General features: G+C 36.0%; 1 protein-coding gene across 1 annotated transcript in view; it reads left to right on the top strand.

Annotated features, from left to right (window-relative positions):
- The first annotated feature begins 4,774 nt into the window (after positions 1–4,774).
- Positions 4,775–18,634, top strand: part of LOC137247035 (uncharacterized) — a 33,292-nt gene continuing 19,432 nt past the window's right edge. Inside the window, exon 1 of the mRNA XM_067778102.1 lies at positions 4,775–5,189. Within this exon, the coding sequence (XP_067634203.1) occupies positions 4,892–5,189 (298 nt within the window). The 5' untranslated portion in view covers positions 4,775–4,891. The remainder of the gene's footprint in view (positions 5,190–18,634) is intronic.

The following is an 18,634-nucleotide window of genomic DNA, read 5'->3' as shown; positions in this document are numbered from 1 at the left end:
CTAAAAAAATAAAAGCTATTCCAAAAAGTTGTGATATCCGGAACAACATACACTTTCCGTTACGCTACTTACCTACTTTCAGAAAACTGGACAATATATTGCAAATTTAAAATGGCAAAAGCAAAGAAATTTTTCCAAAGAATGTAAAACTGCATTACAGTGGAGTATAATGATAAGTACTCCAGTGGACCACATGATCCAACGATTTTTGCAGGGATAGTACTAATTCTATGCGCAGCAATTTCAGAGGTGTATTTAAAGTTTGACGCTTAGCAGTCCATATAAAGTTTAAGCGTAAACGCCTATAGATGTGAAAAAACACAGCTATTGTTATAAAAAGTGATTGTGGTTACATATCGATTACTAAGATTTTGAGAAGGAACAAATTTGTTAAGGCCACTGAAAAAAAGTTATTTTTGCTTAGACATAAGAAAATTATAAAACCGAATTTTCAAGTTTTAATTGAAAATGATATAGCAGTTAATTAAAATTAAAATATAAATATTATTTTAAAATTTTCAGTTCGATTTGCTCTTGGGACGTTTTTTTAATAATTTTTTGCACAAAAAAATATAATAAAATACTTTCGGAAACCTATCACTAAATTTAAATCTAAATTTGCTAAGTACTTCATAATTCTTTTGTAAAACATAAAAAAACAAATTATTTTTCTATATAAATATATATGTGAGATACATACTTTATATGTAGATAATTACACAGGTGTGCGTAGATAGATAGTTAGGTTACACATATATATTTGTATATTTATATGCTTAAATACATATTTGTGTGTTGATATTTATGGATCAAAAATTCTCAGTAAATATAACAAATCCTCAAAAAAAGAAACTGTGCATGCAACACAAAAAAAGCACATCCATGGTAATAAGGGTTGTTGAATTTTGCCGTAAAATTTATTTTTCGTTTAAGTAAGTACATAGTTACGAAATCAATAAAAGCTTACCAAGCTTGGGTTTTTGTAAGTTGAATCAGTTACTGAAAATGGTATATTACTCCAGCTTTTTTTTTTTTTTGCTATTGCTCCGAATCTAAACATGAACATAACATGGAGCAGAGCTGTGGGAAAAATAAAGTGATAATATATTTTATGCTCTGATACGAGCTACAACTTGCAAAGCAACGTTTAAGCCGAGGTGCGTGCCCCGATGAAATAACAAAAACAAGAAGCTACAAAAGCAACTTAGACAAGCAGACAAATAAAGGCAAGCAGACAAATAAAGCCACAAGAACAATAGCAACAGCACTACAACGTTACATCAGTTTCAACAACGAAAACAAGAGATATGATAAAGTTCTGCATAGCAAGGCCCAACAGAGCGAATCGCTTAAATTTTGTTTTTCTCTTACTCCACTACAAATAGCATTTCGTTTCATTAGCAGAGCATAAGAAATGCCATCACTTGTTTATGCTCTGTTCTTTTTCAGAGCCGGAGCAGTAGCAGAGCATAGTTTTGTTTTGTCACTGCTGCTCCGCAGTAACAAATGCAAACACTGAATTTAATTATTATTGGATATTTTGTGACAGTTAATAATAATATTACAAAACGTGATATTTTCAAGGAAATTAATACAGATTTCAAACAGAAACCTAATCGTATCATAATTTTCTTTTGTAAAATAATTAAGTTATCCTTTTCACACAGGACCCCTTGCTTTATTAAGCGAACATCTGTCACTAGCTCCAAAAAGGTATTACGATTTTGCAAAAAATAATTGAAATGGATATCAACCATTTCTTCCTTAACTTTAAAGACAATGAAAATCAAATTCACGCGTAACTACTCATAGATGTTGCACCTAACCAAATATGTGCCTATTTTTGAAAAAGCTTAATTGTGTTTTGCAGCGAAAATAAAGTGTTTCATTTTCCAGTATATTTATATTTTTATTAAATTATTGAAAATTATTAATTTCTGATTGTAATTTTTTCGATTGACAATAAAATCCGCCACATCAAGTATTCATTGGGAATTCAATAAATCAATAATGGTAAAATTAGGAATTTGTAATTTGTATGGGATGATTAAGTTCAATAAGGGCTTCAATGTAGAAAGCTTGAGTAATTACTCAAAAAAAAAAAAAAAAAACAACACTATTAATCAGGCATGCTTAACGAACGAAACGATATCATTTCGTTACGATAATCAACGTTAATAAACGAAACGAAGTCATTTCTTTTCGTTTATTAACGTTAAGAACGCCAAATTAACGTTAATTTGACGATCTTAACGTTAATAAACGAAACGAAGTGACTTCGTTTCGTTTGTTAACGTTGATTATCGTAACGAAATGATATCGTTTCGTTCGTTAAGCATGCCTGCTATTAATTTATGTGATAAAAAATAAATTCTTAAATTGAATGTTATGTTATATCATAGCTATATTTTCAGATATATTACGCAGCCTCATTTCTGTGGTATAAGTTGTATATATTGTGTGCAGATATTTAGGTATAAAGGCAACCACATTTCGATAGATGGCTCACACATTGGATGAGATTTGTAAATGAAACCTTTCCAAAACCAAACCAAAGAAGTTGAAGTTTTGTACATACTTACGTATACGTATCGATATTGCCGTACTTGGCAAAGGGGTATTCACTTATATAAATATGTCTTTCTTCAGCGACCTATTAATTCCTATAGAACACAGTTTGTAAAAACTGGCTCGAGGTCAGGTGTGTTATTTCTATTTGCTTAATATATTTATTAAAAAGCTGTTGTACAATATTTGTTGTAGCCCCTGAAGACGATCTCCGAAGGAGGTTGAAATAAATCGGGAAAAAACAAAAAAAAACTTTGCGTTTTTTAATACACCTGACCTCGATCCAGTTTTTACAAACTATGTTCTATAGGTATACACTTAACTTACTGTGCTTTAGGAGGTTTGATGCTAATTGTGACAAAATTTTATAAAGCAATTCATTATCATTTATTCATCAAACTATTAATGATTCAATCTTTCTTACAACGATTGGGCGCAGGGTTTTTGGACGCCTAGAGTGAAAGTAGTCATTTGTACCCACATTATCGAACATATAACTTTACAATGCTATACACAAACCTATCTCCTGAGACGTTTCTAGTTCATTAACAACAAATGAAATGGGGTTACACTGAAATTACAGCCCTTGGTCGTGAAAAAATCCCGAGTAGCTCTGGTACATAGAACCGGCTGTTGAAGCGGAATAGGGCGAAACTCTTCTAAATGCGTCCTACTCTTTTCTGTGTCGCATCCCCCGATAATAAAAGTTAGTCTTAACAACATATACAGTAAAATACATTCAAAATTAACTCATTTTCGAGGAAATTTCATTTTTTCACTTCGTTGTCGTAGTCATCGAACTGCCAAAAAAAAATCGGTAGGCTATCTTCGCAGAATTCAGCTTTACGAATGGCGCACAAAAATTTATTTCATTTTGCAAGCAGCTGAAAACCTACTTAGCTTCATTTTCCGCGTAAGTGGATCGTAAAAACTCTCCATAAACCTTTGCAATCGCCGTTCAATAAAATAACTTTAATAACTATTACATTTAGAAACACATAAAATACTTGTAAAATATTTATTATTTTCCAACAGAAAATAAAACTCGATAAAATAGAAAACGATTTTTAAAATAATCTGACTGTTATTTATTTTTTACAAGGTAACGAATTTTCAGAAGGGAAATAATATCTCCTCAAAACGCACCACCCTTATGTTCATGTAACACCCATGCATGCCAGCATACATCCTTACACAAACATAGGAATATCTTTACAATTTTTCTTTTATATTCCCATTCTCATATATGTACATACCATCAACTAGCGCTCATGCATTTACTTAGCCCCAAAACCCGTCATGTCAACAGTTGGCAACCCTACCTCGGTACATTCATACAACTTTACAAACAAGAAACCGGTGTCTGCCGGTTGTTCATTTTATATTTCTTGGCTGCGCACAGGCCCTTGCTGCGCAGCGCAAAACCAAACAAAAACGACACAACAACACTAAAATACAAACGATTTGCTGTAGCAGCAGGAGCTAGCAGCGCCTGTGCAAAGGCCGCCACCACCAGCAATGCTGTACATTAGAATGAATGTATGTATGTTTTGTATGTTGGCAAGCACTTGAGTATTGTGTGCAGCAGGGAATGATAAAACAGACCAGCAACCAAGTTGTAGCTGAGCAGTGAGCTTCGTATGAAAATGAAAAAGTATACGAGGGATAAATATGCGCATATCTACATACATTTCTACAACAGCTTATGTATAATGAGTAAATACGAGTAGAACAGAAGTGTGGCACAGTGAGGATGGCAGGCAGACAGCAAAGATTATATGGGCAATGAGTTGGGTTGTGCATTATGTTGTTTTTGTTTTTAGTTTGAATTGCTTTGGGTTTTACGATGGCTAGAACGGCAGGCAGTGTAGATTGAGTTTTTATGTTTTGTTGTATTTTTTTTCCTGTTTGTACCTATGAACGTATGTAGTATGTTCATACGTTTGCATGAAGATATGTATTCTTGTATGCCTGGTATTATTGTAGGTCTTATGTTGATGTAGATACATTCATACATACATTCATACGTACATCCATAGATATATATAGAATCGTATAGAAGCACAAAAACATTTAAACAACTATACATATTCGTTCGTATACATATACGGGCGTGTACATTTGTAATTTTGTTAGTATTTGTGTAGCGGCAATCGATAATTTGGCGTGAAGTTGTCAGTCGTACTTTGCCTTTCGTCCCGTGCATACTGTACTTTATGGTTAAATAAAAGTGTTCAGACAGAGTCTGTAAAAATAGTGTTATAATAAATTATTGATTTTTCACAGTGCAGTGTTTTAAATTTACCATATTTCCATTTGCAAAATGGTTACATCAGAAATTGTTGTAAAATCTGAAGTTGATTTTGAATTTCTAGCAAATTATGCGGGTGATGATTGTGATACACAAAATCCGCAAAGTTCACTAGGTGGAAGTGTCTTAAATACAAAAACCGCTTGCAACGCAAATACGCCGGAATGTGGCATGCAGCTGGATACAATGAGGCAGCAACATGCTAGTATGAGTACAGCTATACAACATCAAAATAATAATGATGATGATAGCAAGTTAATGAACTTGTTAAAGGAATTCGATTTGGAATTATTATATACGCATTTAAAGTGTAAGTTTTTAAAGAAAACAAGCAAATTGAGTATGTACATACATATGTATGCATATATGTTTTCAAAAGTATATCAACTAAATAGAATACATTCATAAGGGTGGAACTTCTTTTTCAAGTTGTCTCTTTGTACATTTGTATATCCCCTACTGTGCAATTTTGTACGCAGATAATGTATTACATACATTAATCGGCTTTATAATAAGGTGTTGCTAATGGATATTTCTTTGCAAAGTAGCCACCTATTTGAAATAAAAAAAAAGAAAACAAATGAAATCTATGGCAGGAGAAACCGAACATTATATACCCAGCTGTGTGCACATATTAAATATACATTTTAAGATATGTATATCAACCTGGGTCGATTTGTATGGACGAAAGTTAACCTATATCGCGCCATCGATTTTTCGATAGGATTTGGGCTTAGGAAAAAAAGTTCCACTACGCATACCCAATAAAATAATTTTCGAGCCTGCGAAGAAAAATGGCGAAAGGGTCAATTTTTCGACCAAAACACTCCCGAAAACCCAAAAAAAATATATTTTTTTTAAATAACTGTTGTAAAAACGTTGGCGATAAAAGTTTTTGAAAAAAAAAATTTGGGTTTTGGGGAGTTTTTGGCCGAAAAATTTACCCTTTCTGCATTTTTTTTTTCGCAGGCTCGACAACTGTTTTTTTGGGTATGCGTAGTGGAACTTTTTTCCTGAGCTCAAATCCTATCGAAAAATCGAAGGGGCGATATAGGTTAATAAATCGACCCAGTCTAAATTGGTTGCTTTTTTTTGGAATTTGATATTAAAAGTTTCGTGATGAGCCTTACTAACTTCAAGTAATGTAGGCTCTTGACATGAAAATTTATAAGTAGTGGGCGTGGTCTTCAACTGATTTTGTTCAGATTAATATGTAATGCCAGGAACTATACTTCTGGCAAGTTGAATTATGGCTTGCATTTGCGTGATTAATTTTTTGCCATATGTCATAAAAACAATTTTTATATCGAATTTCGTCAGAATTTATCAATTTTTGTTCAATTTATGGCATCAATATATGTAATTTAGAGATAACCTTAATAAGGGGCGGACCACGCCTATTTAATGCAATGAGTTTAACTGTCGTACTTTGCTGCACCAAATCACTACTGAGGTGAAATCAGTGTAATTGAGCAATATACCGCAAAAAACTAACTTTTTTGTTACCATTCAACTTTCAAAAAAATTTTGTTTTAAAGTGGTCTTGGTCACCAATCTATTTTCTTTATTTCACAAAGTCTATAAATTATTTCAAGGAAAACCCAAATGCCAAACTTAAACATGATATCTTCAACGAATTTTGATTTACGACTTGACCGAAATGTCTTCCCAATGTGGGTGGCCCCACGCCAATTTTCCAAAACTCCATTTATGCGCCACAAAATCAATCCACATGTTTGGTAATGAATAATCGATCTTTTCCATTTTTCGAAGTACATACTCGATATCGACAAAGTGGGCGCTACTATCGTTCGCTATTGCCCATTTTCAATACAAATCTGTTCTGGGTCCAGATAGCCAGTATACCAAATTTCATAAAGTTATATTGAATCTAAATAAATCAACGTGTCAATGGGGGTGGCCGCAGTACTGTATGTTCTAGTCCGAGTCCCTGGCCAAGCAACATCAAAAATGTATAAACACGATTTTCAACTAGAAAAAAGTTTTTATAATCGGAGTCGCAGTGGTTTGGCAAAACTCCCAGCTCATTTTTGTCATGAAAAGCTTCTTGTTCGAAATGCATATGCTTTGCTGCTGCCGTTTGAAGTCGAATACAACATTGGGGCCAATTTGTAGGAAAAATTTCAAGAATCACCCTTATCACGATATGACGGACATCTATCATAGGTAATGTTGGAGTTCTTATCTCCAACGTTGACTTTCTCAAATATTTCTTATGTTAGTGGAAATAATGTGCTGTCAGTATTCCCCCTATCGCTTGTTATGGAATCATCGCTTTGGGGAGTTCCTCCTTTCTGCTGCTCCACAGGCTCCTATGCCGACGACTTACCCGATTGAAGGCTCCTATACTGAGACTTCTTCCATCCCGTTTTCAACTGTTCAAGTGAAGGTTTATATTCCTTCGCCGTTCGGTGCTTCTTTTTCTGTCTGTGAGTTCATCCTTTAGTTGTCTTCGTCCTGCTTCCTCCTTCTCCTGTTTAAGGGGACAATGTTTAGTGCCCGCTCTGTAAGTGGGTCCAAAGCACGATATACATTACAGCTACTAGGGTCTGCAAGAGGACTCTGTTCCTTTCTCTAATATGTTCCGTTCTTGCTCGTTTTCCTTATTTTGGCATGCCGATGTGCTGTTGTCTCTGTACGCTAGTTGCTCTAAGATATCTTATTATCTTCAACTTATTTTACGGTATTGATTTGGTCGTAATACCACAGGCTAGACGACGCGGGCACTACGGCAACAAATCACCCAATATCCGCCCACATATCATCAAAAGAGGGAAAACATTTATTGGCCTATCTCCCTACATCCTCCAAAAAATTGAGAAAGTGCAGGTGCAAACAGCAAGGCTCGTACCCGTGACAAGATGGCTGCACTAGCAACAAATAATAAACTAGTTAATTTTTTTTTTTTTTCAAAAAATAAAAAGCGAAAGCTATCTGATAGAACGAACGTGTACTGGTCGGTCTAGGAGGACCGCATAAACAGTAAATGAGTTCAAAGTGTCACCAGAAGTTTGCTTAGCGACCAAACAGAGAAACTCTATCAAACACCAAGACCTATTTTATAAAATAACTTCATACCCTTGGCAAAATTCTAGGCTTTCAGGGAACTTTTCTACACTCAGAGAAAAAATCGTTCTAAAACGAACGAAGCAAGTTCAAAATTAAGAACATTCGTTGACAAAAGTCTGTTAAGTACGTTTTTTCTTAACTCGTGACCGATGGGCTCGTTGTAAGAACAGTTTTTGCAAGCACACCGTTCATATTTTATGACCACTTTGGTATTGATGTGTTAACCTCCTGTGCTCATTTCAAGCACTACTTGGGCTTGATTTAAGATTTTTCGTTCTCACGCTTCGGGAACGATTTGTGGTCGATTTAACATTTTTCGGTCTCAATTTAAGAACGGTCTGTGCTTGAACTTTTGGGGGGAGTGGGAAGGTAATTTTTTCAATTAATAGCCATTTATTTATTTTTTTTATTAATAATAATTTTTTTGTCATTAATAAAAATATTAATAACAAGAAAGCTATTATTAACTTCCAAAATATTAAAAAAAATGCATAATATGCATTTTTCTATGTATTTCTCTTATTGAGAAATTCTTCTTTTTATTGATGCAATCTGAATATATATTTAAATAGTTCATAACAAGTTTGAGAATTTCCTGTGCATGCGTGAATGTAACTAAACGAAAAATAAGAGTTAAAAAAATAGAACATAAAAAAATTTTTAAAAAAAATTCAGAGTTTGACGGAATCGTACTCGCGCCACACGATCGCAACCGCAACATCATAGCCGCTGGGCCACTACAACTGCTTGATAGCTTGTGCCAAATCTTGTATTTAACATGTTACCGTTTCTTTTTTCACGAACTTAAATTAAGAACATTGTTCTTATTTTAAGAACATCGTTCTCATTAATAGAACATTTGTTCATATTTTAAGACCAGCCGTTCTCTTTTCAAGAAAGTGGTTGTCAGTTCAAGAACAAGCTTGTTGTTTTGAGAACAGGTCGTTCGTTTATCAAGAACAAAAAAGCAAGAACATAAAAAGCTTGAATTGAGTCCGGTGGTGCTGGATTTTAGAACGGCGTTTTTCTCTGAGTGTACTTGCTGATTTTAGCAAAGAACGTGATTGATGGCTGCCCCTGCAACCCACTCAAATCAGCTATCTCTTACTGGGCCTAATTTACGCCAAATGGCGATGCCCAGTTATAATATCCATTATAAACCTACAGTTTCCTCTTTTTCGTGATGATATTTACTTTGATATCAATCGATTACATACTACTTAAATCTGTATCTGCGCTTCGAAGGGGCTCCGGAACCAAAGAGCTGGATATTTGGCGCAAGGGTACACAAGTGGCGGACAAGACGATATACGTGTACACCGATAGTTCAAAAGTATTGGAAAGAGAAGGGTTTGAGGAATACCGCGCTGATCCGGAAATAAACAAATCCTACAATCTGCCAGATCACTGTATCGTTTTTCAGGCGGAAGAAGTAGTCGCTAGCATAGCTGTAGAAAGACTGGAAGAATATACCTAAAACTGCAGCCTCGTGAATATATACATTGAAGGGAGTTTAAATCGTTTTACACCTGGTCCTTCCAACGGAGTGGGGGCCGCCCTCTACCTCTGCTTCCATGGGCGGGTTCCGATAGAAAAACTTTCTTGGCCGGAGCATCATCTTTCATTAGCATAACATGGCCTAGCCAGCGCAGCCGCTGGGTTTTAATTCGCTGGACTATGTTGATGTCTGTGTATAGCTCGAATAGCTCATCATTAAATCATCTCCGGTACTCGCCATCGCCAACGCGTAGAGGTCCATAAATCTTTCGAAGAACTTTTCTCTCGAACAATTCAAAAGTCGCTTCATCTGCTGTTGTCATGGTCCACGCTTCTGTCCCATATAGCAGGACGGGTACGATAAGTGACTTGTAGAGAATCAGTTTCGTTCGCCGAGAGAGGACTTTACTTTTCAATTGCCTACCTAGTCCAAAGTAGCATTTATTGGCAAGATTGATTCTTCGCTGGATTTCAGTGCTGATGTTGTTGCTAGTGTTGATGCTGGTTCCCAAATAAACGAAGTCTTTTACTATTTCGAAATTATGGCTGCCAACAGTAGCGTGGTTGCCAAGGCTCGTATGCGCTGACTCTTTGCGGGATGACAGAAGGTACTTCGTTTTGTCCTCATTCACCATCAAACCCATCTTTACCGCTTCTTTTTCCAGTTTGGAGTAAGCAGAGCTAACAGCGCGGGTGTTTAGGCCGATGATATCAATGTCATCAGCATATGCCAGTAATTGCACGCTTTTATAGTATATTGTTCCAGTGCGTTTAAGTTCTGCAGCTAGTATAATTTTTTAATTTTTACATTGAATACCAATCAGCAATTTAGGCAATTATCTCGCATTGCACAGCATCTTAAATGTGTTAGAGTGTAAGCAATCCCTGGAAAGAATCTGAATAGGGAGAAGCATACATATATACATATAGAGAAGGTGGGACTTACATATGATCTACCAAGCGTGCACGGCGTGGACCCAAGTGTGGGGCTGTCAAAAGTCGAAGATCATGTTAAGGTATTACAACCTTAAACTAACAAAGTTTCTTCTATCATCATTGTGGCATAGGTCCTGGAAAGCTTCTTTCCTCTATTTGCCAAGAGGAGGGAGTTATTTTATAACATAAATACAAAAAAAAAATGTAAGGCGCGATAACCTCCGAAGAGATTTTAGGCCGAGCTTCTCTTCCAATTTGGGTTGTGCTCCTTTTCCTACAAATTGGCGGGACAGGACATAATTGTTTTATGCCGACTCCGAACGGCATCTGCAAGGCAGATGGGTTTTCACTAAGAGCTTTTCATGGCAGAAAGAAACATTTTATTTTAACTTAAAAAACGTGTTTCTAAAATTTTGATTTTGCTTTTCCCGGGGCGTGGACCCAGGATCTTCGGTGTGGATGGCGGAGCACGCTACCATCACACCACGGCGCACAGTGGCATTTTTGCATGATTTAGACGCGAAAAATTAATAACTCACTGAAAAATGAATATATTTCATTCAAAACAAGTGTATATGTTTGTATGCCTTACCCCCCTTCAGTGAGGATAGGCGAAGGGGGATGGGGGGTTGGACCCCTTCCACAATTTTTGAATTTACCCCGAACAAAAAATGTCGTATAGCCTTACCTCGTTCTTTTGCTCACAATTGAACATACCTATATTTAAATTTCTTATCTTCTTCAAGCCATGAAGCAAGCTTTCCAAGAAAATTAACTTGGTGTAATTCACTTGAATCCATCTCATACGAAACTTTTATAAAAAAATTCGAACTTTACTGCAGCATTCATCACACAATCCCTCGTCTCTATTTACTCCCTCCCTAAAACAGTACAGACGTGGTCTAAAAGGCTTTATCCTTTTCATTTTGGCCGCGTTCTGCAACCCACACCTCATACAACTCCCACTTTGTTATCGTCATTGCATAAAAACCGGAACCTACGGGGATGAATAATCATTTGCGTTATATGTAATATAGCAGAAATACAAAAATTATTGTGGTTCAGCGTGGTTCAAACTTTTGGCTGGCTTTTCTTCTCACGGTTTTATATATTTTCAGCACAAAAATAATACACATTAAAAAACTCATTATACCGTAAAAAATACTCAACCAAAAAACTTTTGAACACTTACAAAATAATATAATTACGTGTAGATTTTAAATACCTAAAATATATTTTAGCTTTTAACAATTTTTGTTGTTATATCGGCCTACTGATTTGTAAGATCGCGGGTTCGAATCGAGCTCAAGGCCTAACAATTATTATTGTTATGATAAATTTTTTCTTAATTGAAAAAATTTTTAAATTAGAATAGAAGAAAGGAAAAATTTAGACAACTGCCAAAGCTCGTTGTATAGATCCATTTCGGGAACTGCTCAATTCCTTCATCGGCAACATTTAGGCGCCGCTGCTATAACCATTCAGCCATCACAGCGGTTTTTTGTTTGTCTTCATTAATCCTACTTCTATTCTGGTTCGTGCCAATTGATATTCACAACACTGCGACATCTGTTGCAGAATGGATGTGAAAATTGGACTTGTTTGATGGCAATGCTGCCATAGTGTCATATTTTATTGACACTTTTTTCCCCGTGCTCTGGGATGTATTAACAATTTTTTTGTTATATCGGAAACTAAGAAAAAATTTATCATAACAATAATAATGGTAAAAATTATTTTTAGGCCTTGAGCTCGATTCGAACCCGCGATCTTCTTTTAGCTTTTGTTTCACTACAAACTTTTATTTAATTTTAAACCACGCGTTATTTCACTTCTGTAAATTGCACTACTTAGCGCGTCATCAACAACTCACAGTTTGACAGCGGATTATTCAATGAAGAACAATAATTATAAGAAATGATAATTACCGTTATATACTGTGGACATTTTAAAAACAAACTGCATTCAAATTTAAAAAATATATGACTTGAAAATTTTTACTTTTTCGCGTCTAAACCAAGCAAAAGTGCCACTGTGTGGCGGCCACCAATACGGGTTTTAGTTAAATCGTTAAGCAAACTTCTGTTAACACTACGGACTCATTCAGTCTATGCGAGGTCCTCGCCGACCAGTTGAACGTAACCTAGCCTTATCCACGCTTATCTGAAATCAAACATTTTATTCGAACAACGTATAAAAAATGTTAAAAACAAAGTAAATTTTGGATTTTGTGTATGACCACCTCTTATCCATACCAAAATCCTACTTGGTGGCCTAAACAATTGTCAATTCATTAAAAAAAATCAGTATTCCAAACAACATATTATCGCATACCACAAGAAACGTAGAAAATACGCTTCTATATACATACGTATATTACTTACGCTCTTATACTGTTTTCACACAGAAACTTAATGATCTCATTTCACCTGCTAATGAAATCGTAAATTTTTTGCTTTCACACAGAAGTAACTGCTCGATTAGTATGAAGGATGAGACAGACAATCATGGCGGAACGATACAAGGTGGGAGCATGTTGACATACCTACAAACAAACAAAATTCCATGTACTTGTAAATTCGATGGACAAATGTCAAAATCGTACTGCGCCGGTAGTTGATGTATCAAACCAATAAAAAAAGGTTATAATCAGCTGGTCGATGCGGCCACCTTGTATCGTTCCGCCATGCAGACAATGACATTTGCTTTGAAAACTAAGAAACGGAAACGGAAGCGGAACGCTGCCAACAGAGTTGCATTGTGCTTTTGACTTCATTAGGCATTCGATTAGCTACTAATGAAATAATAATAGATTCGAATTTTGTAGGGAAGATTGAGCTCAATAAGCGTCTTAATGTAGAAAATTGCCTTTATTATTCAATAAGCCGTCTGTGTGAAATTAGTATTACAGTTATATACATAGATATTTAAGTTTTGTTCTTCAAAAAAATATTCTGCACGCTATTCCATATACCTACCTTCCATATGTATATGTATGTATTTATATATGTTTTTTTCCTGACCATACTTACATATTACACGTAATGAACATAAATACACATGTATATACTTACATACATTCGAGCGCCTTTAAAAGCAAGAAAAAACACCTCTTTATTATTGTTCTTATTTTTTCTTTTGCGCGTGCTATTGTTTTGATTTTGGGTTTGCTTTTGGCAGGCCACAAATAATCTGCCACCACTATCCACATATATACATATGCATGCTTTTGCCTCTATTGGTATCTTTGTTTGTTTCCATATTCATTTTCATACCTAACTCAATATACTCTTCCACTAGTGCAAACCAGTTTGCCAGTTTGTGTGCTGCTTGCTTTTGTTTTGTTTGCGCCGGCGTTGTTGCGTTGAACCGCTGAAATGGTACAGCCATACAAATGTACATAGTTAGGTAGACAGCCCAGCCCAGTGAATGTGTTTGTAAGCTTTGGGTCGCTTAATAGCAAAACGATTTCTTGTTAAAGTCATGCGATGCCTAAATATATGTAGTAACGGCTGTGGCCCAAAACTGTTATAAGCTCAAAACTTTTGTGAATCAAAGAGAGCCAGAGTACGCGCATGACAATTTAATGTTTGTCAACAAAATCGGTTTTGGAAGCATGTTTTTAAGCTTGATAGCAACATGCCTGGTAACCATTTGCTTGAGCTGTATTAAGTTGAGAACATTTTTGTATTTACGGTGTTCATTCACCCATGTAGGTATTATATACATAAAGTGTATGCCAGATGTTGCAACTTTATATTTGTATCTGCAACAATGTCACGTTCGTGCTGCGGAGTTGCCATGTTGCATGATAGTAGTAAAACTAGAACTTGTGATATTTGATGGTGATATCACAGCGACAACGATTTGAGTGATGTGATATCGTATTGATGCGATGTCATTTGTAGAACAGGCAACGTATAGCTGTCCGTGCGAAAAGCGCGGTTCCTCCAAATTCAATCCGCATACTCGAAGCGTTTGTCCTTGCGCCTGGTTGACTGACATAGCAAATGACAGGCGCACTGGAAATTGCAAACGCTTGAATTCAAATGGCATGTCTGTTGGTATCAGTGGGATTCGCGTTATAAGCACAATTTCACCTTTCGCTTTGCCGGTCAGTATTGTTGCTTCAACTAAATTCGTCATCAACTTTTCTACATTCAGTCTTGTTCCATTACACAATTTTGGTGTATTTGAATTCCGTAATAAAATAACTGATGAGCCGACCTTCAAATTTAAACAATGCGGTGGCATACCAGACGGTTCCAATGAATTCAAAAATTCAACTCGATAATTCACTGCGTCATCTTGATTCATTGCGCTATCCACTGATTTGTATGTTGTCACCACACCTGGCAATTTTTTCAGAATGTGATGATTGATTTCATTGACATGTATATTTTTTGGTGCCAGTATTGTGCGTTCTCTCAACAAATCGTGATTCATGTAATTTTGAACAATATTTGGAAACACTCGTTCAATTAATTCTTCTTTTGATTGGATAATTGTACAAAAATTGTTTGGCAATGCAATCAAACCAATTGTACTGTCGATTGGAATTTTGCCATTTCCGATCTCTAACAATTCCTTCAAGAACTGCTCTGCAGACTGATCATTGTACAACTGAACACGCATGTTTATGTGTAATGTTAATTTTTTCACGTATCGCTAAATCATGCATTGGACGATTTGGTGAAATCAAAGCTAACTACCCAATGCTTTATTGGCAATCGCAGGACACATATCTTCAATTATTATCAAAGCCTCATTGTACATTTCCAATGCAATCAGCAAATCAGGATCCATTGCTCTACAACGCATCCGAATTAAAACATCTTCAGTCATGCAATCTTTATATTTATTCCACAATTAAATTGGATTCGATGGCATGCATGTTGATATTATAATCGATAATAGCATTCGTATTTGTTGTGGATGAGATGAAATCGATGCATCCCAATGAGTGTCATCTTCTAACAAATGCAAGAGCTGACATGCTTCGCGATATGTCTGACAAAAATGACCGCGATCTGTTCTTAAATCTTGAAATGATTTTGGTTCTCAAACGTTTACCAACAACATTCGCAAGTAGAAACATTCAGCATTGTTGGGATGTACCGTATACATCCTGCCCAAGGCATCTGTTTGGAAAATACCTGGATGTTCCTTGTTTACGCCGTTGAAATTTTTTCGATGATGAATTCCAGGTGTAATATTGCGGTATATCAACATATATCAAATTTCTGGCAAATGTGTCGATTTCACACAATTGAAAAAAGCTGTTAAAGTAGTTGCTGCTGGCTGTGCTGCTCTCTGCTGTACATTCTCAGTAGTGAAATAAACTCGTTGACCATTCTCCAGATGAACTGCCAAATGGACAACAGCAGGATGTCTTTCGTGCAAAGGAAACGAAAAGATACGCCAAACTGCTTCATTACTGTTTATGTATCGCCCCATTTGATATTGAGTGATTTCATCATTTCTATTTTCACCATCTACTCTAAAAACAGCCATATCACTTCCTTTATTTACATATTTACAAATGTATTTGACTTTACTGTGTTACAGTACTACATTTATGTGAGCCTGAACAACTTTTGACAGTATCGGTGAATATGGCACGACCCAACGATTGTCAACTTCGATGTCTTGGTTGCGCACTCTTATTATCGCCGTTTTACCATTATTTTCAAATGATCGACGTCGATACAATGGATATCCGTCATTGCCTCTTATGGTATCGGAAATTAATGCTCTCGGATACCGCTTTGAACATTTCCCATCGATCATACATGGTGAATTCATATTTATTTCACCGCATGGACCGTGAATCATGTTTTTTGTTACCACTTCAAATAATTCTGGATCGATGGTTTGATCTGGTATTTCGGCTGATATAACGCTATCAATCTCGTGCGGTGTTATTTTACGTACCAGCCATATCAATATGTGTGCGTGTAGCAAACCTCTTTTTTCCCATTCAAGCGAGTACATCCAACATTGTACCTTTCCAAAAACGCTTAATTTCACAATTAAATCCATCAGTGCCTTAAATTTTTGCCGGAATACATATGCTGTAACATCGTGTCGATCTGTTGGTGACTGACCGTCGAACAAATTATTTTTTATATCGTTCCATATCGGATTACACGTAAAAGTGATGAAAAGATCTGGTCGGTCGTATTTTCGAACATATGATATAGCATCTTGTGCATATTCGTGCATGTGGCGTGGACTACCAATATAAGAAGCTGGTAATATCATCAGACGTCCGATATCATTCACGTTTGCATCATTCGCTATTGCATCTTGCAAAAGTATGTACTCTTCAGATCGCAATTTTGCTTGATTGAATCGGATGAAATTGAGACGTTCAGTTTCAGTTTTTGCATACATGTCTACAATGTATTGGTGAAAAAGTTTACCACATCTCAGAATGTAATTTTGTTCTTGTGCACGAATCATCAATCGATAAGAATAATAATTCATCGCACTAACTTTCTTTTGAACATCTCGACCTGTAAAAAATATGTTCATTCGATTTTAAATTTTAGTTTTTATTTAATATCTGATTAATATAATTAGTATATTATTTACCGGTTCTTGGATCTATCATTGGTATATTAATGTGATAACCATTATCACCTTTCCAATGTAGAATTGGATATTGTAATGCGTCGTAACTACGATGAAGCTCCGAAACACGCTGTAATTGTTCATTTCTACGATGAAGTACTATATCGCGGAATTGAAACTGATCGCCAACAATTACAATTGCCACTTCATCAATCGTCCGTACATTAAATCTTCTGGCATGCTCACCAAAAGGCGTTTATCCGCTCTGATTATGATTTTGTGATTATCAGATGGCATACGATCGAGAGCGGTTTTGAACAATTTCACTAATTCATTGTTCTGATGAAAAAATCTTTGGAGATCGCAAATAATCGCTCGTTCTGTATGTCAGCGAATTGTGCAACGTTCATCCAACTCACGATTTTCATCTCCTATAATATATATTTGCAAAAATTGATGGTTAGCGTCAGGAAATGGTAACAATGCACCCGCCCTATGATAAATCTGACCTTGAATCTGTAATATGTATGCAATGTAATTTGATGTTGGATCAGAATACTTAAAAACATTGTAGAAACTGTTACTTAGATCTACAGAACAATTAGATATTCCACATGAAGTAATCACCTTAAATGTCGGCATAAAATTGTCTCTTATTAATTTTGTAGCACCAAAAGAAGTCATTTGAAATGATGAATTGTATTCTTGTATATGATTCATAAAATGCTTCGACATTGGTGACCCTCCAAAAATCAATGAGTGCAATGGATCAGGTGGAGTTTCAAATGCCGGCAATTTCTCTTTGCCATTAGCACAACACATGCCAGCCGTTTCACCCAGAAACTTAGCAGCTTCACAATGTGGACATATCGCACTCATTAATCCAATATATCCATGCATACTGTAATCAATCAGATCTATTTCGTGCATATCGTTCACGTCGTATTTCATTTTGTTGTGACAGGTCATAAATACTTTGCGCTCTTCTTTGAAGTAACATTCTGTTAGCACTACGCGTACATTTACCGATATTTTGACGTCTGGCTCGAGGCATTTTCTTCAAGAGAAAGAAAAAAATTCACTAAAACTCCATGTTCACCGCAATAGATTTAATTTAAGAAAAGCACATGTGCAAACAAAAAATGCGCGGTCGAAATACACCCACACGTAAATAACAAAAAAAAAAAATGTAAGGCGCGATAACCTCCGAAGAGATCTAAGGCCGAGCTTCTCTTCCAATTTGCGTCGTGCTCCTCTTGATTTTTCCCTACAAATTGGCCGGACGGGACCTACATGTTTTATGCCGACTCCGAACGGCATCTGCAAGGCAGATGAGTTTTCACTGAGAGCTTTTCATGGCAGAAATACAATCGGAGCGCTTGCCAGACACTGCCGAAGGGGCGACCCCGCTTAGAAAAATTTTCTTCTAATTGAAAAATCTTATTTCTAAAATTTTGATGTTGCTTTGCCCGGGAGTTGAACCCAGGGCATACGGTGTGATAGGCGGAGCACGCTACCATCACACCACGGTGGCCGCCAACAACACCCACACGTATATGTCCAAAAAAACAAAACGAAAATACAAACCGTGGAAAAAATTTGATGAAAAACAATAAAACACGTGCGCATGATTAGATACAGTTGAATTCAGTAAAT

This window comes from Eurosta solidaginis, chromosome 3, assembly GCF_040869045.1.
Source record: "Eurosta solidaginis isolate ZX-2024a chromosome 3, ASM4086904v1, whole genome shotgun sequence".
Lineage (NCBI taxonomy): Eukaryota > Metazoa > Arthropoda > Insecta > Diptera > Tephritidae > Eurosta > Eurosta solidaginis.
This window is presented reverse-complemented; position numbering and strand designations above follow the sequence as displayed.